This window comes from Podarcis tiliguerta, assembly GCF_965153285.1.
Source record: "Podarcis tiliguerta genome assembly, chromosome: 1".
NCBI classification, from domain to species: domain Eukaryota; kingdom Metazoa; phylum Chordata; class Lepidosauria; order Squamata; family Lacertidae; genus Podarcis; species Podarcis tiliguerta.
The window spans coordinates 61,489,553-61,517,529 of record NC_139534.1 but is presented as its reverse complement, the minus strand read 5'-3'; the positions used below and the strand labels follow the sequence as shown (position 1 = coordinate 61,517,529).

Here is a 27,977-nt window from a genome sequence, read left to right as displayed (position 1 = left end):
TTCCATGTAATTAAGAAAGATATCTTTATTCAGACAAATAAGAGTAAAGGCTTGGTAGTAGGCAACAGACTGCAGGAGTCAAGATTCAGGAGTTCTGGCATCAGGCAAGTTATTTGGAGAGAAGCAACAATGGGAACTGCAGTTTTCAAAACAGAGGAGGCTGAAGAAGTAGCTATGGTACAGGTCTGAACTATGCCCAGAAAAATTATGTGTTTTGACACATTATCAACACTGATAATTGTACTAATAATCCCATTTAGTGATGCTTCATAAATGGAGTAGCAGCTGTCTTCAGATGGCTTATGATTAATTAAAGTCCAGCGCATTTGAGGAAACCTTGGTATATTGGTTCCCTTTTTGCTGCAGTCCACAAGCCAGCAGAACACAATGAAGATGAAAATCTAGAAAAATGCTAGGGGCGTTAGCATTTTATTTGAGTCTTGTGCTATAAGAAAAGTAGCAGGTATTTAACTGACATACAGCTGAACAAATGAATTCAGAGTTTATATATTTATGTCTGCAAGACCATGTTGTCAAAATAATTGTACTGGATCCCCCTGCCTCCTGGATGCTTTGCTTTCATTTGTACAGGAATCACAATTCAAAATAGTGACATTTTCCGCTGCCATCAAAATGTCAAAGCTTGGAAACATTCATTGTACAGGTAGGAAAAGGAAGTAGTGGGTTGGATTCAAAGGTGCTGTTCTGGATGTGGGAGGAATCTCTTGTTCACAAAAGGGCTACTTCTCACCTTGTAGTACAGCTTTGCATGAGGTAAAAATGGGGGAGGGGGGAATCCTGCTGTTCCACCTGTGGAAGTGTTTGTACAGTTAGAAGCATGATAACTCCTAAAGGATCTGCCCATTATTTCACTAGCATTTGCACAATTGTTTGCGTCACAGTTTTAACAGAGGATGCTAATATTTGGGGCACAGAAAATCTACCTGACAAATTACAGGTTGCCCTGGGTTATATGGATACTGATAGTTCGTACGGTGCTTGTTGTAGAGAGGCCCAGGAATTAGTTGTTTAGCATGAGGAATTAATTCCATTCTTAACAGTTCAACTAAAGCTAGAATAAAGGAGGTCAAGCTGATCAGCCAATGATTATGAGATGAGGCTCTCTTGAAGCACCGGCTAAGTCAAAACCAAGAAAAGAAAGGCTTTTGAAATGACTGGCTCCTAATGCATCTGAGGTGAGCCCTACTCATCGTCGACTTAAGCTGAAGCGCTTGGATTTAATCTTGTGAACTACTGTTTGGAGAGAACAGATTTCCAGCAACAAATAATCATTTACAGTGCTACATTAGTACTTTAGACCTGTCCTAGGTGATGTAGCCAAACTGCATATTAGTAGAGAATTAGGGCAGGGTTATTGATGCCCCCCCCCCCGAAAAACCCCCATGAAAAATGCTGGTTTTGTTTTGGGCCAATGTTCAAGTGCAAAGGCCCATTCAACAACCAGGCAATTGCCTTCACAGAGCCCAGGTATTATAAGTCCTCCTATTGTTGGAGCAACACCTCTCTCACCAAACCCCTTGCTTTAACTCTTACTACCTGGCTGAAGAGCTCCCCTGTTGGTTCAATACTTCTGCCTTGTCTTCCTGTCTCTCTGCCCTACTAACTGCCTCAGAGAGTCTTTGGCCTGGCTCAGATGTTCTGCAGCTTGTAACCATAGTTTCCTAATCTACATGCAATGGGACACAATGGTTAGTTGAACTCTTCCTGGTTTACCACTACATAGTAAAAAAGGAAGAGGAAGCATGCGCAGACACAAGGATTGTTCATATCTTAGCTTATTAAGCTGAAATATGAATGTCTGGCCATTGTCTAAATGGCTAGGAACAGCAAAATGAGATGCAATCAAAGCTGTTAATTTGTGGAATTTTTGGGGGGTAGATGGTTGCCCTAATCCAGCTTGGTTCAGGCAACAATCAGATGCTGGGAGGGAAGGCAGTGTTTGAATGAACCCCACCCCCCAATGACCTGCCCCATCAAGCTGCTGTGGTATTCATGCACATAACCCACCTGTGTGGAATGACTGCAATATGAAGCGGTAGCTCTGGCATGATGTTTTTCTCCCTCTGAATCTCCCACTCACTTCCTGTGCGAAGGAGGCAGCGCAGAGAATTAAGGGTCTACGATAGGTTGAGTGGAGACATATAGAAGCTATTATTAGCATTAGCAGTTTGAACAGTCAAATTGATGAGATGCTTGAGGAAGATGTTGGTAAATTAAATGCAATTAGCAACATTCTAAAACCATTCTATCGCTGATTTTTTAAAGGACATGTTTATTGCAAGGATGACCAAATGGAGCTAGAACTCAGAATGCTGTGCTGAATACCAATCCACCAAGAGAAAATGTATCTATTACATATTCGTAACAGGTTTGTGAAAAAGCAGATTATGCTACTGGGCAAAAAAAAAAGTGTGGGGGGGGGGATAAAACTGAGTGTAAATCAGAACAAGATGAGGGGAGCTGAAACAGAACCTTTTAATTGCTTTCTGATAGTCTGGGTCAAATGCTGAATGTGATTTTTTAAGAAGCTAACAGAGAAGTACAAGATCTTCTATTTGATACTCCCTCCTGCTGCTCTTTGAATGGATGTGGAGAAGCTTTGAATCTAATTTTTAAAGAGAGGGAGAGATTTCTTAGGGTTACCTGCTTTTTCCCTTTTTTAAAGATTCAAGCATTACTTCTGAAAAATGCTTCTCAATTGTAAAGCATAAGCATTCCTTTAGAACATACAACAGACACACAATCAGCGGCAATCACCCAATCCCAAATTACATCTAAGATTCTTGGACTGATTAACACAGAGAGATTATTATTATTATCATCATGATTATTATTTTGATTATCAGTCCAATGCAAAAGGAGCATGAAATTAACTGAAGGACAGATCCAGGTCTAGTTTATCAGTTGGAAGTTCCATTTGTGTCAAACAGCCAGAGGGATGATACAGTGGTACCTTGGTTCTCAAACTTAATCCTTTCCGAAAGTCCGTTCCAAAACCAAAGCGTTCCAAAACCAAGGCTCACTTTCCCACAGAAAGTAATGCAAAATGGATTAATCTGTTCCAGACTATTAAAAAAAACCCCTAAAACAGCAATTAACATGAATTGTACTATCTAATGCAGGGGTCTGCAACCCGCGGCTCCGGAGCCGCATGTGGCTCTTTTACACCTTTGCCGCGGCTCCGGGGCGGATACTAGCGACGGGAGGAGGCGCACTGTGTGCCCCGACACTCCCCACTGTGGCGGGCGCTGTACTGGCTGTGACGTCGCATGGGGGTGGTGCGTGCGTTAGTCACGCACCATCCCAACGTCACCTTCCCGCCCGCTGTCAGATCGCGGCTCCGGAGATATATTTGTTTTAAATGTCGCAATGGTTTTGTGGCTCCCAGTTGTTTTTTCTTCGGAAACGGGTCCAAGTGGCTCTTTTTGTCTTAAAGGTTGCAGACCCCTGATCTAATGAGACCATTGATCCATAAAATGAAAGCAGTAAACAATGTACTGCAGTCACACAGTCAATTAGTAGCTGAACTGGGTTCCACACAGGCACACAAAAACCAACAAAAAAGAGCCACAAAAATGCAAAATAAATAGCAAAAACAGACAGACCTCAGCATAACACTCAAAACGGAAGTATGTCACTCAAATCAGAAGCGTAACACTCAAAACGGAGCATGTTCAGCTTCCGAAAAAGGTTCGCAAACCGGAACACTTACTTCTGGGTTTGCAGTGTTTGGGTTCCAAGCTGAGTACAAGGCGTTTGAGAACCAAGGCACCACTGTACTTAAAAGAAAGAAAGAAAGAAAGAAAGAAAGAAAGAAAGAAAGAAAAGGAAGCCCTCAGAGAGTCATTTGCTATGCATTTTCGCAGTTCCTTTTACAATGACTAACTCCCACAAAGAAAGCAGGCTCCACAGTCACCTCTGTGTCTACCTCTACCAACTCAAGGGATTAATTTGGTTAAATGTGCTCATATTGTTTAGGGGAAGGAGCTGGGAGGCACAGCTAATGGCTTCTCTTCTTGGCAAGGAGCCCAAGGAGGTGCCAGGCTGGTGATTATTTTTTACCTTGCACTGGCAGTCCCTTGGAGAATGCATTTCCTTCCCAGTTTGGGACACTAGCCATTATTTTGAACAGTGCCCTTTTCCTCTAGCCTTTCAAGATGAAACTCCTTTTCCTTTTATTATGTTAACATACTATTTCTTCCTCCTCATCCTGGAACTCGCACCTCCCTTTCTCTACCTTCTGAAAGGGTGTTCAGGTAATGTCATTCAGGAGCTTTCAATACTGTACACTGTGCCTAAGGGCCAGTGCACACACTCGCCTAACTGAATGGTGGAGGAGAGTGTGTGTTCTCACATGCCGCTTCCTTCATGCACAGAAGAAAATGAGAGCTGCCCCTTACTTGGCGGGAAAGTCCCTTATCCCAGTGCTGTGTCCCACTGCTGCCCCTTATTGATGCTGTCCCTTAAATTTCCCGGGTTTCAAAGGAAGCAGCTCCTCTCCCTCCCTCCCTGCTGGCTAGGGAGGAGGGGGGCTCCAACTGTGTTGCTTGGCTGCGTTGCTCACCCAATAAGGAGTCTAAGAACAACTGGGGGGTGGAGCTTGCATGCCTTGTGCTGATCAAATCAGCTGCGTTGCCTGTGGACTCGCCTTTGCTCAGCGCTTCCCAGCGGAGAGGTGACGGTGGTTTTCCTTGCTGCATCCCCTTTGCCGGGTTGCTGCGCTGTGGGAACCACCTCTTGAGGCTTCGTTTGGCTGTTGGCCTTTGGCTCAGAGGGGCTCAAATCCCTTATTTTGGCTGCTGATCCCTTACTTTGAGGCTGTAAGTTGACAGCTATGCCCCCTACTCCTTTCTGAACTGGACCTATGGAGTTCCTGGGTATGGAGCATTCATATCCCACATTACTTAGAGTACTCAGGTACTCTGGCAGCCATTTCTGGGCCCGGGAAAAGAATTATTTGCACTTTTTATGATTATGTAACTCTTTTCTATCTTATTGTATTTTAAATATACTGTAAGTTGTCTCGTGAACCTTGCTTAGCAGGCAGAGTATAAATGCTCCAAACTAACCAACTGCTGGAAATGGAAGTTGTCTCAGTAGGAGGCAGGCTCACATTTTCAGGAGGCCCTTCTGCAAAGATGGAATGGCCATCTGCCAGGGAGGCTGGATCTGACACTGAGCTGAGGCTGGACTATAAGACCCTTCCAATTCTGTTTTTCCATGGGGCAGTCCAAGGTTCCCCCAAAATGAGGGCTACGGTTCTGCTTGTTTTGCACTGAGCCTATATACCCTTCAAGTATCCCTATTTTCCAGGGACATACCTGATTTAGAGAAGCTGTCCCGGTTTCTGATTTGATCCTGGAATGTCCCACTTTTCCTTAGGATGTCCCTATTTTCATTGGAGAAATGTTGAAGGGTATGAGCCTACACACTGGGGCATAATGAAAAAACATCTCTTTGGGTCTAGGAAACTCTCTCACTGAAGCAGTTCATTAACATTAAATATTCATTTGGATAAAATAAAACCCCTATGCTAACTACTAATGGTAGTAATAGGGTCCTTGTCTAAGTCAGATTTCTACCCTTCTTGTCAGAAATAATCTCTTTTTGCTGTCACCTCAGTCACCTCAAATGTTAGCATAGATAAAACGGTATTGTATATTAAATATTATGTCTTGGGTCTTAAATATTGAGTCTGTTTCTCAATATTTATGTGAACAAGTCAGGGTTTATCCACATTTGAACATTATTTAGCTGTTAATTAATTTTCCTCCCATGTGAATTAGACCAGAGTAGACCATACTCAGATACGTCTGAATTTGTATATGAGAATCAACTTTGGTCTTTTCTGTTCATGTCAGTAGGTGCTCCCTTTTCGTGTTAGTCCCTGCCTCCTATTTTTTCATGTCCATAATGCTGACAGGGCCTGTGTGCAGATAGCTATGCAACCTTGCTTTTAAAAAACAAAAACAAACCACCCAAGAACTGTGCAAAAGCAAACAGGCAATTGTAATTTTTGTTGTGTAGCTTTCTGTGCAAATCTGAGGGATTGAAAGAAAAAACTTCATCTTCCACAGCACATGGGAAATAGTTATGAGCAACAAATGGAAAAGAATTGGAAACATTGAGGAAGTGACCCCAGGTGCAGCAGAACCCGGTTTTTCCCAGTTTATCAGATTATTCCTGTAGTGGGTAAACCCGAATTTACAGGAGAGAAACAACAAGGCTGGTGTTGTTTGAAGGTAAAATCATGTGGACTATGCAAATTATATGGGAACACAAACAGCTATAAACACACAGTCAATTCCAGCGTGGACAAGCCCTCATTGAGTTCAACACGTGTTGTTGGAAAAGCATAATACAAATATTAACCCAAATCAAATATTAAATCAAATTGTTGGTAATAAGGTGAAATATAGGCATTTATAATTACGGTAATATGTGCTTTTTGGTTTCTATTTGAATTACAAATGGCTCAAGGCAAAACCTACTTTAACCTTCATCTGTGAAAACACTTTTACATTGCTTCTGGAAGATTCTCCAGCTTCCTTCAGAAGTGAAATCAGAAATCCCAGGAGCCTCTACCAGCCTTTCTCAACCTGTGGGCCCCAGATGTTGTTAAACTACAACTCCCATCACCCCTAGCTAGCAAGGCCAGAGCTCAGGGATGATGGGAGTTGTAGTCCAACAACATCTGGGGACCCACAGGTTGAGAACCACTGCGTGACAAAAACGAATAGAGACTCATGACCTCAGCATTGCTTTCTTTCTGCTTTTCCCTCAGAGTGCTGTTGGGATGATAGGGGCTCTTCAGGAGGCATTTATTCAGGGCAGGTTTTTGAAGCCGGTCAGAATTGGCTTTATTTGATGCACCCGATGTGCCTACAGGGAATTAATTTGCAGCACAGGGCTTTGTAATTTCATGCTAGAACAGCATAAAATGGAGGAAGAACAACTCATCCAGAAGGAGGAGATTATGTAACAAAAGCAAAGAGGAATCTGTAGTGACATTAAAGATCCTTTGGAACAATCTTCTTGCTAGTTCTGTAATTCTGTATACCCCTCTAATTGGCTTTAAACAAGAAGCTGATAAAAAGAAGAAAATAACCCAGAATTAATTGGCTTCAGTTCCCTAAACTTATTTGAACAATAAATATATTTCAACTGAAGAAACGTATCACATCTTGTACAAATTTATTATGATTAAACACCACTCCACACATACACACCCATAGCATTTCCGGCTTTCTCTTTAAGCACATTACAACTCTGGTAAGTGGTTGCTCTTGTGGTCTATGCACGACCAAGAAGTCTTTGCTGCTACTGAAGGCAAATTGGGTTTTTGAATGGAGACTTGCAACCCAACAAGTGGCACCTGTGTAATACACAATTTGAAACACCAGCCTGCCATATTTGCATTTACATGTTCGATTCTACACTTAATTTAACTTTACACCTCACCTAAAAGAACAGCCCTGCTGGTTCAAACCAAAGGCTTATCCAACACCCATCATCCAGTGAGAATGCTGTGAGGCCAACCAGATGCCCACACAAGCAGCACATGAGCTCAACACCACTCTCCTCCTCATGTTCCTCAGCAACTAGTTTTCAGAGGCATGTTGTCTGTGATACTGGAGATAATATATCATGTCTAGTCTCCCCAGATTGGTTTATCCTCCACGAATTTGTCTAATCCTCTTTCAGAGCTATTCAAGTTGGCAGGTGTAATCTTGTGGCAGCAAATCCTGTAGTTTAACAATGCTCTGTGTATAAAGGCACTTGGTATCAACTGTCCTGAATCTTCCAGCTTCGTTGGAGGACCACAATGTGGTACAAACACTGTGCCTACTGGGGACAGAGATAATAATAATAATAATAATAATAATAATAATAATAATAATAATTTATTATTTATACCCCGCCCATCTGGCTTGTTTCCACAGCCACTCTGGGCAGCTTCCAACAGAATATTAAAATACAATAGTCTATTAAACATTAAAAGCTTCCCTAAACAGGGCTGCATTCAGATGTCTTCTAAAAATCTGATAGTTGTTTTTCTCTTTGACATCTGATGGGAGGGAGTTCCACAGGGCGGGCGCCACTACTGAGAAGGCCCTCTGCCTAGTTCCCTGTAACTTGGCTTCTCGCAGTGAGCGAACCGCCAGAAGGCCCTCGGCACTGGGGAAAGGACTGCATACCTTCAGAGGGAGGGACTTTATCCTCAAAATGATAGGCCAAACAACCAGAGCAGGTCTACCCTGTCTCCAGAGGCCTGTTCCCACCAACACCATTATTATTATTATTATTATTATTATTATTATTATTATTATTACAATATATTTTTATTAAAGATTTCTTAGTTTACAAAATAAAATGTGCATTGTCTCTTTTTCAAGTTGTGTTTTCTATAAATCAGTTTCATTTTTTTGTGAGACATTAGTATTGCATGCAGTAATAGACTGGGGAAAAAAGAGGGGGAAAGAGGGGGGGTGGTGAGTGGGGTGGGGTGAGGTGGTAATGCTTCTATTCTTCTACTTAGTGTATGTGTGGGGTTTTGTGTCAGTGTCACTTGCTGGACTATTATTTGAGGATGTAGCAGAGGCCATGAAGTAAGACTTCTTTGCTGCCTTTATTGCCACATGGTAGATGTGATTATGTGTTCTAACCAGTGCTTCATTGGCCTTAGAGTGAGACTTATGCCACTGATCATAACATGGAGGCAATGGCTTATCAGGTGTCTAGAGAAGCCATGAAAGTGAAGACGATGCATGTGTGAAGAAGAAGCCCATCAGAGGTGCATGTGTGTTTGTAAATATGAAACTATCAGTAAATACTCGGGCTTCAACAACATGCTTACCAGTTGCAGACTGATAGTACATACTGCCACTTATGGCTAACCCCATATTTCCATACAGTTCCCTTTGCTATCTGCTTTGAGAGTTTCAAGTGAATGGTACCGATGGTTAATCATTATGACATCAGAGTGATGTGAAGGTATAAGTAGAGAAGAATTCTGAACAAATATCTTACTCTTCCCGCTGCCTTCACAATATTCCCTAAACAGGCACGCATAAGTTGATGAATGGGGAATTATCTAAGTCAGGGATATGAAGCCTGTCAAACAGCTGCAAAACGGCATTCTCCAAATAAGATGCGGTTAAAAGAAAGAAACATTGTTCAGGACCTGAACAGGAGTATAAAAGACAAATCGCAGTCCCTCAAGAAATGGGTGGAAGAACTGGATAGAGATGTGGAGGTGGTTATGAGCCTGATAAATGAGAAAGAGGAAAAGATTAAGAAATTAGAAAGTCGCAACAGGAGCTTGGCACACATCAATCGAAAACTAGGCACAAACAAGAATAATGGCATCAAGGTTTTTCAGCATCAAGATGATAAACCAGGACCTGCCTTACAGAGTAGAGAAAGCAACGAGCAGGCCAATGTAATTCAGGCCAGAAGAAAAGAGCCTCATTTATCTACGAAGAAGCCCGATTCTTATTTGGCAAGGACCAATTCTGATACAGAAACAACAATAAGAGACCCTGTGGAACAGTCTGAAAATATTAGGGGGGTACCTGTACAGTATCAAATTACTCCAAAGTTACCAGAGGGAAATGAGAGAATGAGTGCTGAAGACTTACTCATAAGGCCTAAACAAGCCAAATTGTCAGATTACCTCTCCGATCCTTTAAAGCTTTTGCATGCAGTTTTACTTTGCATTGGACTTTGCACAGTGTTCATACTATTATATACCTACTTCTTCAACAATAACTTCATAGTTAATAGCCTTCTCCTGCTGCTGAATGACCAAGACCTTGCAGAACTGATACAATTTTTTTCGCCATGCCTTACTTGGAAAAATAATGGCCTAATGCCATTTTAAGAATCACTCTTCTCAACCTTCTAGGAACACCTAAGATCACTTTATTGCCACTTTAAAAAGCAATATGTACTTTAAATTTATAATTTCCTTGTATTAAAAAAAAAACCCACTCTCCAAAAGTATGTCATCTGATTCTTTAACTATTTTGCTAACATGAATTAAGAATTTCAGCAAGGTTTGTTCTCCTGTACAGAAGACATCATTAAAGAAAGGCTGTAGCTCAGAAGTAGCTTGAGTGCTTTGTATACAAAAGGACCCAGGTTCAGTCCACAGCTTATCAAGGTAGGTTGGGAAAAACTCCTGTCTAAAATCCTATACAGCTGCTGGCAGTAAGTGTCAGTCATACTATGCCAGATGGAGCAATCACCAGACTCAGCCTAAGGCACCTTGCTATATGTTCCTATATTCACATTATGTACCATGCCAATTTAGGTGTTTAATGCTACAATTCTAAACCCACCATTTGCTAGAGATCAGGCCCCATTGAACACAAGGTAACTTACTTCCAAGTAAACATGAATAGGATGATGATGTTATAGTGCAGTACAGTAGTTGCGTGTTTACTCAGAAGTAAATTCTGCTGCATCAGTTGGGCTTATCCCTGACTAGTAAGTGTGTTTAGCGTTACAACCTTACAATTGATTTTGAGAACATTCCAAGACATCTTAAAATTGTATGTTGCTGATGATTAAGAATGCTAAGAAATAGAAGGAGGGTAGTTCTTTAATTCTTCCAGAGTTTATTTACCCAGGGAGGCAGACTGGTCAAGTAGGGAGGAAGGAGAAGACCTCTTGCAAGAGCAATGCCTGCTCATGCTACATTGGGTTTCACCCATCTTTTGCTTACATTAGCTGCTTCGGTCTTTACTTAGGGCCTACCCAGAAAAGTATGAGAAATAAAATGTCTCATATATATATATATTCTAAATACACTTGACAAAATTTACCAAATGAAGCCATCAAAGCCATGTTCAAAGGGGTTTCAGTGGGAGACCTCATTTGCTTTTGGAAGAGGCTGCAAATACATTACTATTGTCTTTTCAAACCTCTATGCATACATTATTCAAAATCTTTACAATAATCCTGTAAAGTTGGTCAGTATTATTATCTGCCCACTGCAACTGGAAGACTGAAGCATAGTGCCTTGCCTAAGGCCACACACCCATGAGCTGACACCAGAGGTGAGCTCTGAACCAATAGTTTCCTATGTCACAGCTACTCAGAATTAGCCATTATGCCATGCTTCCGCTATCATGACTTATGTAGTAATTTCACCTCATGATACAGGAAATGTATGTTTGTTCTAAAAATCAATTTAGGAGTCAGGAAGCCGTGAGTCCAAAGTCTAGAATTAACCTATTCTCTTGGTTTGTAGGAGGCGAATCAACTTGCGAAAGCCTTAGATTTTCTTCTCTCTCATTTGTGCTGGAAGCTAGAGGAAGAAGGAAGAAAAGTCACAGAGTTTGCTTGGATTTGTGAATAAATGTTTTCATTGCGGACATTTGGCCCAGATGTTCCATATTTGCACTAGGCAAGCTAGGCAAATGTGTTTCGTAAGTGCTTTCAGAGCACATTGGCAGATTTAAAATCAACTGAAATAAACAGATAGCATTTTGCGACAGGCAAATAAAAATCCTAAAGATCAACATGGCAACCAGCCAAGTGGCAGCCAAGTTGAAGCTTCAGAATGGTATCTGACATTTATGTGTAAAGCAGATACACGAAGCCTGCCAGGCAGAGGCCTGTAGATAAACAGAAAACTGAATAAACAAGATACAGAAAATGAAAACTTTACCGTAGGAAGGGGACAAGACTGATACGCCATTGGTTTGCTTATATGGGGCAATGTAGCCTTGGAGTTTAGTAACAGTAAGCAATAATAATAATAAATTAAAATCCTGCAACTTATTGTGGTTCCTTTCAAGCATATGGTTATGAGAAGATGGTCCCCCATGAAGTAAACAGAGAGAAGAATCATCGGGGGGAAATGCCCAGATTACAATGGCCAATGAAACTATGAAATTCATTGCCATAGGATGTTTCTGTTGGTGACTAGGATGGAAAAGAGGATTAGGTACACATGGGAAATGGTTCTTTTTGAAGCTTTAGGCTGTGGCAAACAGACATTGAAAGGCAATATACTGCTGAGACTGGGGAATGGCAATAGGCTGCAGCTGAATTGTCATTGACCTGCATGTAAAAACTTCCTTGTAACTTTTGGTTAGTCACTGTTGAGAGACAGAATACCAAGCTAGATGGACCATTGACCACAGACTGATGCTTATTTAGTTCTAACGCATGTTTTTCAGTTTGGGAACAATTCTTAAGGATTCGAGAAAGTAAGCAGACAGATCATTTCAGACAACCTGGAGTCATTTCCAGAATTTCTCCAAAAAGCATCATATGAATAAGCTAAGCAGGATCTGCATCCTTTTCTGAATGTCTCCAATAAATAGTGAATAGCATTTAAAATATGCAGAATGTTTTTATCCACAATCACAGGTTATTAGTATGCATGTCTGAATGCTGTTAATATAGAACAGAAGGTTTGCCTTTGGGTTTTATTTTGTATATTCTGTAGTCAGCATAAAAAATGTAGATGTAGGATATGCAAAAATCAGTCAAGGTGCTGCTTGTGGAAAAGCTCATATACTTTCCTCTTTATTTTTTCATGCACCTGTGCATACTAAGGCAGGTTGGTGGAATTTCAGGGGATTCTGATCAGCAGCAGGACCACAGGGGGAGGAGAGGGAGAGTTTGAATTTTACCCCACATAGTCTCAAGCTGCTGTTTGCATCAGGAGCCAAAAGCCTCCATTGATCTCCCCATGTAAGTTATAGAACCTTCATGGAGTAATTTTCATTAGAACAATGACAAGAGGGGAAAGGGTTGATCTCTCCCTTCTCTTGCAGTCCTATTGCAGCTTTGACTCCACTATAGCTGCTATTTACAGTTATCAAAACAAACATTCCTATTAGTCCTATTTGCACAATTAACAATACATGTAGTCTGACCCTTACATTGCTGTGAATGCCTCAGTTCCTGTTCATGCCCAGTACACGACAAAACAGCTGTAACGTCACTCAGCTTCATAAAGGACCACATCACAGTGTACAATCCAAGATGTGTTTTCATTTCCACAGCAGAAGTATGAAATACTGAAGCCAACAGTGAGATGGGGCCAAGATGATTATCAGAAGCTGAATCCCTTCAAAATGCCTGTGTCTGCCTGATTGCCCACACCCATGCAGAATCAGTCTCTTGACCATTCCTCCAGATCCAATGAAAATGTGCCTGTCCTGTCTTGCATGAGGCCAACATGCACTGAAGACCCAAGCCTACTATGAACTGTAGACACACACACAACTGGGTTATCAAGCAGCAGTCCATTTTAAAAAAATATTTCCCTCCTTTTCTCTGTGTGTATAAGGGTGTGTGTCTCTCTCTGTGTGTGTGTATACACACACACACAGCCATCAAGCACTTTGTTTGCTCAGGTTCCTAAACAAGACATTTCACCCTGAAAAGGACAATCATCTAAAAATGGGGTGCTCTCCTCTAAACACTTGGTATGTTTACACCTAGCTTTTCTCATGTTAATTGCTCTATAACTACAATATGGCAAAATGCCCTCTTATTGGAAAACAGCCAATAGGTATACAAAGAACAGCTTGGAACTTCAAGTAACATTAAGGTAACAATGCTCTGCTGAAATCAGTGTTACTGCTTTCAGTCACGCCAGTAGGGGGAAAAAGTGCCCCAGAAAACACCCCTTACCTGAAAATTTACATAAACACGTTACCATAGAGACACCCCCTCGAGCTTTGAGCTTCCTTTAAAACTAGTCACTGTTCTTCAAAAGTCTCCCCTCCCCCGCCCCCATACCCCTGACAACCTGTCAGACCCCGGAGGAATAGCCCAGTGGTAAGCTGGAAATAGAAAAAAACCCTGGTACTTCAGACCAATTATGCTGTACTGTATCGTTTAAAACTAAATATTTTTCCAAGGGGAATTTTTGGACTGGGGTCTTTAAGACGACAGGGTTTTAAGGCTGACAAATGTGCTAGCGTGTCAATGTGGTAATGAAGTTAGTTCTGCACCGAGTGCAGCATGAAAAACAGAAAATTTCCTTGCAAGGTTTGTGATTAAACATCTAACAGAAAATAATGATTTGCTTGAAGGCACTCAAGCACCAAAAACAGTGAGGTGACGGGAGAGAGAGAGAAACAGGATATGGTAGGGGGGTGGGGTGGGTGGAACCTGCTGAATGTCACTATTGGGAGCTTCTATTATCTTAAAATCTCTTTAATATTCACTGTTAATTATAAAAACTAATAGCTATAAAATTGGAGTACCCAATGGGGGAATGTATGACATTCAAGTGGCAGAACCTCCTCCCCAGCCCCAGCCCCCACTTCCATTCCTACTGCCTGACTTTCCACTTCACACATGAAATTGATAGGAGCTGATTTGCATGTCTATCCTGTTACTGCAGGGAGAGGAAAGGATTAGCTAAATTATAGGGGATAAACACAGTTTCACTGCATAAAAGCAAAGACTACTTGTAATGAACCAGAGTCAAAAGAATAATGATGTTGACTTTGCTTGAGAGAGAGAAATGTATTTTTTCACAGAGTTAATGAGAACAAGACGTTGGAATTACCCTCCATTTAAATTTCATCAATTCACCAAAAGGACAATTTCCAAAGGGTTTTGCTATTTATTTGGTGACTACCCTGCTCTGTCTCAAGGGCCCAGAGCTAGAACACTATTGCGCTTTTTGAGAGGTCAAGAAAAATACTTCAGATGTCTAATTGGCATATGAACATCAGAACCACCTGCTGGATCAGGCCAATGCCCCATCTAGTCCAGCATCCTGTTCTCACAGTGCCCAACCAGGAGCTTATGGGAAACCTGCAAGCGGGACCCCAGCACAAGAGAACTCTCCCCTCCTGAGGTTTCCAGCAACTGATAATCAGAAGTATTACTGCCTCTGACCCTGAAGGCAGAGCATAGCCATCATGGCTACTAGCCATTGACAAACATATTCCCCCATGATTCTGTCTAATCCTCTTTCAAAGCCAATGAAGTTGGTTGCCATCACTGTCTCCTGTAGGTACATAGTTTAACTATGCACTGTGTGAAAAAAATGCTTCCTTTTATCTGTCCTGAATCTAACACACTAACAGCACCATTATTTTAATCAGAGGTCATTTTTGCTGTTGCTAAAATTGGAAAACAATGCATCTCACAAGTAGGGTGTTGTTGTTTTTTAAGTCACCTTGGTATTGTTCCTATTAATCCAGCATGTTTTAAACACATTGAAACGAAAACAAAGACCCCCCAATGTGTTCAGCTGGATATGATTGCCACCTGAAAATATGTGTAAAGCGCTCCTTTCCCATAGAGGCCGCCTGAGATGCTGGCGTGAACTTGATTCACATTGAAATAACTTTCATTTTAAGACTGCCCATGCAATGAAGATGTAGTCCTGAAATAAATAATGATTGTGCTATAACGTTCAATTTTGTCTCTATTGAGCTGCTCAACCAGGTGTTGAAACCCAATAGAATTTTCTTTTCTCCCTTTGAAAAGCTATTCCAAGTGCTGCATGACTGAAGAATGGCCACTTATTAACTGCTCAGCAGTGCTTTCCACTCTTCTGCTGCAGTCTCCAGCAATTGTCAGAACACCAGTTCTGCCAATATTAATCTAGTCCAATCACTAACTATGACAGTGTGGTACACAATTATGGAGACAGGGAGGGATGCGTGCTGTTTGGTCTAATGTCTGTTTTATAAATTGAAGCCTGGAATCTATTTATCTGTTTGGCAAAACAAGCAGAGTAATCTTTATTATTGCTTTATACTTACTATGCCTTGCCTCCATGAACCTGACTTTAGAAATGGATAGCAGCCATTCTTCTTCTTCCATCTTCCCTTTTGTTCCAAACCATGTATGTGTGACAGACATAAAGGCATAGCCCACCAGCGTGAACAGAACCACTGTCTTTGGGGAGTAAAGCAAACATTTAGTTTTATTTTAAAAAAAACACTGCTTGATATAATAAAAATCTTACATGGGGGGGAAAAGATACATCAATATTACACCGTATTTGAAGATGGTCATTGGTTATCATCTCTCCTCTCAGTTCCCTTGATCAGAATACAATACTTCTGTTGATGTAGCCTGGAATAGCATTACCTATTTTTACTGCTGTATCATACTATTGACTCATGTTAAACTTGTGGCCTTGTAAGATCCCTAGATCCTTTTCACATGTACTACTGGCAAGCCAGGTGTCCCCCATCTTTTATTTGTGAAATTGGCTCTTCCTGCCTAAGGGTAGAACCTTACATTTGTCCCTATTGAAATTCATTTAAAAAAAAAAAAATAGTTTGGGCCCAGTTTTTCAATCTGTGAAGGTCATCTTGAATCCCGATTCTGTCTTCTGTGGCAATAGCTATCCCTCCCAGTTTGATATCATCTGCAATTTTCATGAGCATCCCCTCAAATCCTTCACACAAGTCATTTATAAAGACATTGAACAACAACAAGCTCAGGGCAGAACCCTGCGGCACCCCCCTTGTAACTTTTTCCAGGATGACAAGGAACTATTATTGAGTACTCTTTGGCTCCAGTTGTCAATATAAGTATTTCTAAAGTGCTGGAGGATCTTTTCAAGAAAGGTGCAACTGAAGAGCAGATATTCCACTCTGTTTCACCTGGAATTTACATTTTATTTTTTTATTCTCTGTCACTTTACTTGAGAACGTTGCAAGAAAGGAAAACACAATTGCTGTAATTTCTGTGTAGGCTTCTGCATGCGGGTCCTACATCCTGTGAAAGGAGAGGAAGAGTGGCTTCATAGCAACCCAAGAGCAATTCCTCATTTCTCTTCTATAGTTTCTCACGGATTTTGCTTGAAATTCTCCACAAGAAAAGATCTGTTAATTCCAGCCCTCAAAAATTCACTTATGGAGATGCACCTGAACCTTCTGCTGAAACTGCTATGTGGTATCTAGATGGTTCTTTCTTTTGTTGGCAGCAAGTCCGAGGGCAAGGTACAGCATCCCGTGAAGTGTTCTATGGTTCTGTAGGAGACAAAGCACACAACATTCTAGGGAGATATATTGCACTTCTTCAACTCGCTTTACTTTGTGCTGCATGAACAGTAGACATTCTGCTGGTCTGGTGTGTATTTCATTCCTCTTATTTCTCTGCTGCCCAGTGAGCTACCTGTCTGAACACACATTTCACAGCTGTGTTTCACTTAGCCTTTACACTGAAACAGTAGGTCAACTTTGAGGAGCTCTGAAAGGGCATTTTTCTGTCTCTGCTTTCTTCACAAGCTCCATGGTACAGGTATGGATTTAAGAGGTACAAAAGCCCAAGACTCCCTGGGGCTGCTTCTCAGCAGAAGTAAACGGTGCATTTCATTTATGGGATGAAAGGCTTCCTGAAACAGGAATGTCTTCAACAGGTACAAAAAAGTAGAGAAATCTAAAAGGTCCATGGAAGGAGGTACCTCGTAACATCTTCCCCTAGGCTTTATCTGAAATGCAAGAAGCTAGAAAAGATAACTAATAAGCTTCTGAGATCTGCACCCTTGCTGGTTTTGTTTTTCAACGGAAGCTCTTCCCTTTAAAGAGTATTTCTACACCCTTATTATTCACCTAATGATTTATTTAAAAGTAAAAATACTCTAGAAAAATGTTAACAAAAAGCTTCTGTGCCTCCCTGTACTTGTAAAAAAGCCCAGCCAAGGACTTAATAGGGTTTTCAGGAAGTTCAGGACCCCATTAAACCTACAGAGTGCAAACAACTGGAGAGATTATTTAAATAAGGAAAGAACACTCACAAAATATTTGTCCACCTCCAAAGTAAGGTGAGCCCAACAAAAACCTTGCACCTTACCCATGAGAACATCACTGAAATGTTCCTTCCCTTTTGATATTTTTCCAATGCATTTTTAAAAATTAATTGGTAGAAAATGTTCAGATAAAATGTGGAACAATTTTTGGCACAGTATTAGTTTTGTCAGCAGGATAGGTACATAAAGATCTTGGTGCAGCCATGACCGCTTCTAGATTGTGCTGCTAAGGTCTCCACAGGTAACTGAAAGAAGAACCTGTGCTCTAATAAGCTACTGGCCTATTAGAATCAAGGATACTATTGTTGACAACTAAAGACAGGTTACAGATGTGTCTAAGTCAGAGACAGAGACACAACAGGGAGTTGCTAAGCGTAACACTACATTCCCTAGCCAAGGTAATGCAGAAGCACTCATTCCTTGGAAAACAGACAACCAGAGAGGTACACTGGGGAAACCAGTGGCGGGTAGTTCCAAGGGAGGAACTGTAACAACAGGGGATTGTTATATGTATAACAACTGTTTGTTTTCTTCTCTGGATCAAGCTCTGTTCGCAGCTCACATTGATTCATATGGGGGTATGTTACGATATAGAAGCAATGCAACTGCAAACTGGTAGCTTGAAAACAAAACATGATGTTGGGACTGTCTGTGGGAAACAAAGGGACAGTCAGTTCACAGGGCAATGCACCGGAATTAGCTCAGAGTGTAATATGAGCTCTTCCTCTTGTGTATGTACAGGAAGTACAGGAAGTCTTTGTCACTTGATTGCTGGAGTTTGAAGTGAGCAGACATGTTTTCTGTAATGCTGCAAAAACAGAAATAAAGGCATGTAAATACATTTCTGTCTATTTCTTTTCCCTGCTGGGGGAGGAGGGAGGGGGGTGTTCTTCCCACGTTTGGGAAGAATCGCCTATCGAGACCTAGCCTGGATCTTGCTGGGGAATGCAGCCAGGGCGGTCAACAGGAGACCAAGCCGGGTGCCTGGGAGAGTTGTCTGTTTCTCCCGATAAAGGCTTGATTTCCGACACTATTTGCAACAAGAAAAAGCGTTGGATTAATGCAACAACTCGTTTTTGTTACTGGCACTTGCAATCACTCATGGTAGTCAGACTGGGAGTAGAAATTATCATGCTAACAAATTATCATGCAAAAATTATGCATTAAATTAGGGAGGGGAATGAAAGCAAAGGCTGAAGGAAGAACAAACGCAGGAACTCAAATTATGGAATGGGGAGGGGAAATCTTAGTGTCTAAATTTTTATTACAAAACAAATTTGATTTGTAGCCATTTTAGACACCTTAACTGCTTCTCCAAGCCGCTTTTGAAAATTACATCCATATGTTACCATAGTGGATTTTTAAGACTTCTGTTCTCTCACCTTTCCCATGGCTTCAATTTTCACTTTAATTACCAGATTTAGTATGAATTCATCAGATGCCTTTGTTCACCAGTGACTTCTACTTTTAGAAATAGTCCACCTGGGAAAATAGTAACACCTGTCACTCCCATTAATAACTACTTGCTCTTTCATGAACCGCTGAGCCAGTGGCAATGGCAACCTTCCTGCCCCACTCCTCCCACCTCATATCAATGGCTGCTAATGGCTAAGCTGGGGAAACATAAAATGTGATGAGTCCAGTGCTTCTTTTCTGGGGGTACACAGTACTGGCACCTCCCCCCCCCCCCAATGTTAAAAGTGTGGCACTTACTGTAACTTCATGGTGAATGCTAACACCTTTTTCTCTTAAAAAACAACACCGGTTATGACATCACAGTCCATGTTCCTTAAGCACTACTAGAACGAGGCAGGTTCACTCATCTCTATTAATGCTTTAGCCACCTCCAGTGACTTGGGGGTACCAAGATAATATAGAGCCTACAAGTAGCCTGTGCTATGTGGATTTTTGATATTGTTGTTTTTGTGCGGGATTGACTCTGAACTGTGAGTTTATGTGGTTTGCATGCTCATTACCCTGGTATAAAAGTGATCACAAAGTGTTTCTCTCCACTCCCAAATCACCTCTTCTAAGCTAAAATAAGTAACTCCCTCTCCAGGCTACAATCATGATGATATCTCTCAAACTTTACATATTTTTTCTTTAAAAAAAATGAGTTCATAACTGGTAGGTGATGTTCTTGTACTTAGCATTGTTAAGTTTAATGAGCTGAATATATGCATGCTTTGCTTGAAATGTGGCAAAAACAAGCACATTACTTCAATGCTTTGTCTCCTCAGCATGGAAGAAAGCATCATCATCATCATCAGTAAATAACCTACAATTGAAGAGCTGGAAACTTTGCTAAACTTTAAGAGTAGGATACCTCCAGAGAGTAAACAACTAATCAGGCTACATTTGAATAATTTTAAAAATTGGTTTTCATTTTTACTTTGTGTAAGAGGCCTAATATCTGCACATATAAATTACATAGAAGCATACACACACAAATACAGATTTTGGAGGAACCCAGGAGAGGCTTTTCAGTCTGAGGCATTCTGTAAATCTGACCTGCACTGGATATGCTGCTGCTGCTTTAGATCTGCTTGATTTTCTGTATTAAGATTTCTGATTATTCATATGCTGACTTCTTTATAACTGTATTTGATTGGATTCAGTTTTGTACACAGTTTTGTACCCTGCAACCAACAACCAATACTTGTTGGTTTGTGCTGTTTGTTGCTAATACTTATATTAAGAGAAAATAAATTATTTGAATTTTACTTCAATCTAGTAGCATATGATTAGATCGCTGCTGCTTGATGCAATAATCTCAGAAATAAAGGATTCTGAATGCTGGCAGCACTTGCAAAGATGCAACACTGGAAAACCTTTCAATTTTAATTGGGCTGACACCAACAAGTTCATTAGTTTGCACTGGAATAATTGGATTGAATCCAAATTCTTGTGCAGCTAAGTGAACATCGTTCACTCACACAACAGAACTTCCCCCACTGCCTCTAAGTGCCCTTCTGAGGTTTGAGGGGAGATGCAGAGCAGATTTGGGGCAAAGTATGGCAGTCATGCTGGGGGAGGAGAGGGCGGGGAGGTGTTGTACAAGAGCAATTCATTCCATTTCCACAATGACTTTGCTGGAAACAGCCCATCAGATTTACACAGATAGGCCTATACTGAGGATCTAGTCCATATCCATAGAAATAAAAATTGAATCCTGCTTGATTTTGTTATTACAACTTTGAAATTAATTGTTTTGCTCACATGAGAGAATGAAATGTGCAAAGGATTGTTCATTCCACAAATAGCCAAAATCCTAGCATCTGTAACAATATTCTAGGAGATCCTTTTACTGACCCACATTTGTCACAATCCAAGGCAGAAGCAAGCACCATTGAGTTACTTGGAGCTTACTGCTAGTGAAGCAGGTCTAGAATTGTAGCCTAAGTGTACATCCTTCTAGCTAAGAAACAGCAATAACAGATGAAAATTAAAGCAGGGTTTTTAAAAAATAAGGTCTAGATCAGGAATGCATTACCGCAGCAGGATACATTCAACAATCCATGTAGCGTTCTAACTTCGTCCCACAGACCTATTATCTGTGGACAGGCTGCAATGCATCAGTATTGCCCCTAGCAATAAGGTGAAATCCTAAGCATGTTTAATCATAAGTCCCTCTTGGGGGGGGTTACTTCTGATTACATGAAAAAGATAACAGTGACTTCAAAAAACATTCTGCAAACAGGAACCCGCCGTAGAAAAGACCCATTCTCGTGCTGTCACCCTGCAGACCTCTTGTGGAGGGAGCTCATGAAAAAGGGCCTCAGGTGATGACCGCAGGGTCCAGTTGGTTCATATGGGGAGAGGCAGTCCGTGAGGTATTGCAGCACCTTTTGCTTGGTAAAGGCTCTATCCACCCCACTGGGTTCCTATTGCCTTACAGGGTTACCAGCTCTGGGCTTTCAATACCCCAATCAGTCTTCTAACCAGTGCTTTTCTTCTAGGAAACCAAAGTGCCAGTACTCACCATGAAGTTGTTACAATAAGTGCCATACTTTTAATCAGTGCTTTGCTGCTGCTGCTGCTTCTTCTTTTAAAAAGGTGCCGGTACTGTGTACCATTGAGTAACCCCAGGAAAAAAGCACTGCTTCCAACTACGGGTATTCCACTGCCAGCTTCAAATCTCCATTGAGCCATGGACCTCATTGTGTGATCTTAAGTCCGTAATTATCCTTTCAGATGAACCCTCCTCACAGAATTGATGTGAGGATAAAATGGATAGTAGGGAATAACTCTTTATTTAACACTGAGCTCCTGTGAGGGATGGTGGTATATGAATGTCAAAGGTAATAAGATAAGGCTGCAATTCTATGCACATCTTCCCAGGAGTAAAACAAATTGAACACAGTGCGGCTGGCGATTCAGTAAAGATGAAGCCAAGCCATAGGACTGTGCTACAAGCAGATACCAAAAAACCTTTGCTGATATTCAAGATACACTTTCCTTAACCAAGCTGTTAGGAAATTTAGTTGCAAGACCTGGTAAGCAGACAATAACTTAATGTCCAGAAAGCTATGCAGGAGGATTCAAGAACTATGGTAGTTCTGTTACAGTTAATTTTATAGTGATGATCTGCATTGTCAATTCTGCTTCAGCAAATTAAATGCCAGAAACAAAGGTTGTGATCAGAATTACCCAGAGCCACAACTAACAGGTTTTCTTTTCTTTTCTTTTGCCACAGAGCCCAAACTTGATTTTCATGTCACAAATTTGTTTTCTAGGTTTGTCCTTCAGCATTTCAGTTTTATCTTAACAGCATGTAAGTACACAAGTATCCATACTGCCAAATACAATCTTGGACTAACCACGACCACTTCTTGAGATTTCCCTTCTATGAGAATAAATTCCTAGGAGAAATCTACTCCAGGCCTTCAGCGCAAGCAACCAGCAAATTTGCTCTAAATCAAGCACAGCCTTGCAGAAACAGCCTGGAGATTCTTGGATAACTGTTAACATCAAATGAGGACATGCTTGCAGCCTACTGCCCCCTTCTGGCCCTGCTTAGAAACAAAACCACTCTGGCATACTACAGTACTGATTTGCGTTAGCACTCAAAGATCAAGGCAACAAACAGCAGGATATATAATCATTTGGCTAAACAAACCCTATGTTCACTTGCCTGAATTGAATTCTATTTTGTTGCTGACATTTGGTGGCCTTTGTTTTCAAATTGTCCTGCTAGAATCTAGTAGATGCTATCTTTCACACTCTGTGAATTGCATCCATTTATAATCAATGTATTTATTGGAGCCAGCATGATAACTCTGAGCTGCCATACCTTCATACATGCATTACAATAGTGCATAAAAATATCTGTTATAAATTTAGAAAGCTCCTAATTGCACTATTCTATTTCCAGCTGTTGGGATCTGCAGCACGAATTTTAATTAATGACTAAATTAATGCTGCAGATATTAGCAGCAGGAAGCAGCTACATTATTCAAATAGACTTTGAAATGATCAGATTTTTATCTCCCAGAACAGCACTCAGATTAACATGAAAGTTGTCTTTGTTCTGTTGAAGAGACCAGAATTACACAAGAGGCTAGAGGAGGTCAGATGCTAAATATTTAAAAAGCAGGCTGAACTTGCAGCAACTACCATTTGATGCAGACTCCTCTTTAGTGATGGCACAAATTGCTCTTCCTCTATACAAGGACCAACCGCCGCTTCCTTCAGAAAATCAGAATATGTTCCAAGACTTCAAAGGCCAATTCTTATGCACATGTATGTTACTTCAGCTCAGTTTGACCCAGCATGTAAGACTGCAGGAACAAACCATTGGCAATGGTTTCCAGCTTGTGCAAAATATGCCTTGGTCTACAAACTGAGCAGAATGTGGTAAAATTCTAGAATGGACAGTACCTCTTTAAACTAAAGAATGCTATATTGGAATGCTCCCTTCAAAAACCACACTGCCCTTTGTCAGGGAGCAAAGATCTAGCCCATGTCAGCTTCCTACATGCAAATATTTATTACTACTACTCAAGAGGCGTAACTAGGGGGAGGGGGGGCACTGGCTGCCACACTGTGGAGGGCTGCACTTACCATGGGGCCTGCAGGCACCCGAGCCATGCATCTCTTCTGGGAGTGACACAGTGGCTCAGGCCCCTGCAGGTTCAATGCTGCCTAAAGCAGCCGCATGGGGCTTGCATCTGCCCACTGCCCCTTCCTCAGCCGCCCTACAGCTGAGGGGGAGGTGGTGGCAAGTCTCTGCACAGCATGCCCTGCCCCAACGTGTCCCTCCCCTGTGTGTAGGGTGCGTGTGCTGCCCAGGACACCCAAGCAGCTAGCTATGCTGCTGCTACTACAGTGGTACCTCTAGTTACAAACTTAATTTGTTCCGGAGGTCCGTTCTTAACCTGAAACTGTTCTTAACTAGAGGTGTGCTTTCACTAATGGGGCCTCTTGCTGCCGCTGCGCAGCCGGCACACTATTTCCGTTCTCATCCTGGGGCAAAGTTCTCAATTCGAGGTAACTCTTCCAGGTTAGTGGAGTTTGTAACCTGAAGCATTTGTAACCTGAGACGTTTGTAACTTGAGGTAGCACTGTACTGCCATATAAAAGGGCATTCAAAAATACGATTCTCCTCTAGTACAAGTCCTGCTTGTAGGCTTCCCATAGACATCTGCCTGGCCACCGTGAGAACAGCATGCTGGATTAGTTGGGCCTTTGTTCTGATCCAGTTGGGCTCTTCTTATGTAAAGTGGTAATGGCTATTCTACCACTTAGGAACTCTTATCACTTAATTCTTCTGCACATGTAGATGCAGACCACACACCATGAGAGATATATGCACATGAAGCTGCTAAGTTTGCTCAAACTCTCCACCTCCTTTGTGATCAATAGATTATAGCACACCACACTGCAAGCATAGCCTTCATAGAGACAGAAGAAACAGGTAGCAAAGTAAAATATTATCACCCCCCTCCCCATCTGCTGGTGCATCTCTGGTAGGACAGGATCCTTCTCCTTTGAGCTACCATGGACACCAACTACCCTGTAAGGAAGAAGCAGCTAATGAGACAAAATGTCACCATCACTATATAGTTAAATAGGACAGTTAAAAACCACACACTTCTATTTTTTAAAAATGATTGATTTTTAAATAAATATGTAAGCCACTCTTGGAGCTGTGTCACCTAAAGGTCAAAGGAAATGCTTTAGATAAATAAAACACACCACACAATGTGGCTCCTGTCCCACTGACTCAGATGAATGTATGAACCGCTTTGATTAAAATATTATAACATATATGAAACTGGTGCCTGTACTGGCTTTCATACTTGTGACTCATTGACTGATGTTATAAGCCCTATTTGGGCATTCTTTGTTCCTCTGTAGAACAAGGAGCGAGGCCTTGCTAAGTATTCCTTGGCATTACATGTGTTCCTCTGCAGCAAGGGAGCCTTCATTGAATGAAGGCAACACTGATCACATTTACCCAGCCTTTAGGAAGGTATTTGAAATCACCCATTAACATAACACTTCCTACTTGGGATACCTCATTAATTTCATTCTCCATCTCAAGTACCCCCTGCACTTAATTAATTTTGATACTGATACTACCACTGAGTGATTCTATGAAGGAGTCTACACCTCTGAAAATTTCTAATTTGTTGGACATCTGTGCCCTCTTTGTTATACAGAGCAACAGGACTTCCAAAATGCCTTCCATTAGAGAAGAGATGGGGAATTGGACTCACCAACAGGCCAGATGTGTGATACCATTTAAATCCTGGAGGCCAACTGACAAGTGGGCAGCCGAAGGCCACCCACCCTTTAAAGTCAATTTTCAGGTGCAGTTTGGATTCAAACCATACCAGCAAACAAATCAGCACTGAAAGTGATCCCTCTCAGCTGTCCTATGCAGTTTTTGATTGGGAACTTCTCCTTGCTGTTGATTCCAGTAGCCCCACGTGCAAAAGACCAGCCCTACACTTGATGTCACGTCAGCTGTGGGGCAGATGAGCAAGGTTTAAGGAAAACAGTCCCATGGGCCCAGATGGGACCCATGTCTGGGCCTAACTAAGCCCATAGGGTGGAAGTTACCCCTTTGTAGTGTTTGTACAGAAAGATAACCATGACCCACTGGTTCTCTCCACCAGGTTGCCATTATGTTCACTATATCTATGTTCTCCTTTAAAACCAAGCACTCCAGCTCAGCCATTTGGTCCAGCAGGCTCCAGCATTAGTATATAAACAGTGTCTCTCACCGTGTGTTTTACTTGAGGGACCTTTAGCCTCTTTGAATTCTCTCCCTCGACTGCCATTGCATAGTTCTAACCCTCTCCAATTTGGACAATCATAAACATCATAAACGATTGGACTACATAACCCGTAGACTCCTTTCTAACTCTAAATATGCATAGAACTGCACTGTTAACCATGGCCAAAACAACATTGGCTTTCTATCACTCCTATTACCACTTCTTCTTTTATCATGTGCTGATATTGCTACTTCTGGCCATTTATTCCCCAGCCCGACTAGTTTTATGGTAAACTCTTTAGATAGTGTGTTTTTCCCCTCTCCTGCACAGGAGCAGATGAACCAGCCATGCAGTATAATTAGTGTTCTGGCCCATTCACTTGTGAGATTAGCGTGAGAGCTGAACGAAGCTATCATATTCCTGTATACTGTAGATGCAGGGAGAAAGAGAGCGAGCGGGTGTGTGTGTGTGTGCGCGCGCGCCCGTGCCCCCCCCCCCCAACTTCTCTCCTGCGAAAAGACGGAGAGAAGTTTGGGGTGGACTCGTGCCAGCTGTTTTTAGTTGTAGGAAGTTTCAGGGGTGGCTTATATTCACACACACAGGTACCCCTCACTTAGTCTGAAGCGACAGGGGTCAGAATTCTACCATCTCACTTTTCTGCGCGCGCAGGAAGACAAGCGGCGACGGATGAAAGGTCACGCGACCCTTCCGCTAGGACTAACGCGGCCCCGCCCACCCGCACTCAGTCAGCCAATCAGGAGGTGCACGGGCACGGTTGCGTCAACGGGTTCAGTGAAGCGAGAAGCCCTTAGCTTAAAGTCCACTAGGGTGGGAAATGGCGGTGCCTTTTTAATGGGCGGGGCGGGGCTAGTGACGTTAATAACGGCCCGTTAAAGCAAAACGTTTCTAAAATATTCAGCCGCCCCTGCGGAGCCGTTTCTGTCATTCGGCACATCCACGGCAACGGGCCCCAGATACTAAACAAATCCGTCTGGGCGCGCACGCGCCTTAGACGGCAGCAGACTCTGGGATTCCCATCGTGTGCGGCGAAAAGGGGATGAGAGGATAAAGGATGAGAGGCGCGCGACAGCAGCAGTTTGAGAACGGAACCTCCTCTGGCCTGCGCCTGCGCGTGATCACGTAACGGTTCTTACGGCGGCGTCTACTGAGGGTGAGGGGCGGGGTGGGATCCTCCAGGCGCACGCGCAGTGCCGGATAGCGGTGGACTGGGGGCGTGGCCAGACGGTAAGGAAGGGGGAATCAGCTGACTCTGCCGCGTCGGATTGAGGGACGTTTCATCGGCGGAAGGAGGGACGACCACCCCGGTTTGAGGGAGGTGCCATGGCGACCACTGTTAGCACTCAGAGGGGCCCGGTGAGTACTGGCCGCTGCTGTGACTGACGACGCGTCCCCTGGGGCCCCGACCCGCTCCCTGCTTCTTCCTCCGGGACCTTCTTCTCGAGGGTGTGGCGGGTGGCCGAGGAGGTGCCCCTTTTTGCCCCACGGAGGGTTAGGCCGACGGTTCCGTTTACCTGCGTGGGCCGAGAGTGCCCCCTCAGCTCCCTCCAGGGCAGAGGGATGGGGCGGACCATGTGTCCGCTTCATTTCCCTCCGCCCGGCCGCTCCTTGTGACACGCGCGAAAATGGTCTTGCCCCGTCGTCATGCCTCTTTCCTCACTCTTTCCCTCCTCATCCTCCGCCTCTGTCTTAACCACGCCGGGTATGTGGGCGAGCGAGGGAAGGGAATGCGAAAAACAGTCAGGCCGAACTAAGGAAAGCCCGTTTTAAAAGAAGAGGACGGTTTTCCGTCATTCCTCACATCGGTATGTAATTCTGTCCTTGGCAGTGTAATGTGTAAGCTGCAAATAGGAGCTTCTCTCGGCTGGGGGGCGCGTATTTGCAAAAACGAGACTTGCACAAACTTTGGTACGTATTTGAAATCCATGCTTTCCCCCCTCTTGGCCTAAAAGAGCTGA

The 27,977-nt window shown here is 42.4% G+C and overlaps 1 protein-coding gene and 1 long non-coding RNA gene across 6 annotated transcripts in view; one reads left to right on the top strand and one right to left on the bottom strand.

Moving 5' to 3' along the window:
- Positions 1-27,621, bottom strand: LOC310670451. The gene is made up of 7 exons (XR_014507572.1): positions 27,534-27,621; positions 19,159-19,258; positions 16,893-16,997; positions 15,777-15,912; positions 8,879-13,680; positions 2,029-2,138; positions 1-810 (listed from the first exon to the last, which is right to left on the bottom strand). It is a non-coding gene; the product is annotated as an uncharacterized lncRNA (long non-coding RNA).
- Positions 26,779-27,977, top strand: part of TOLLIP (toll interacting protein) — a 34,431-nt gene continuing 33,232 nt past the window's right edge. Inside the window, exon 1 of one of the 5 annotated variants that reach the window (XM_083425640.1) lies at positions 26,779-27,375. In XM_083425640.1, the coding sequence (XP_083281766.1) occupies positions 27,343-27,375 (33 nt within the window). In that variant the 5' untranslated portion in view covers positions 26,779-27,342. Of the gene's footprint in view, positions 27,825-27,977 lie in introns of all 5 variants that reach the window. The other 4 variants (XM_083425642.1, XM_083425639.1, XM_083425643.1 and 1 more) reach the window with 4 other exon arrangements.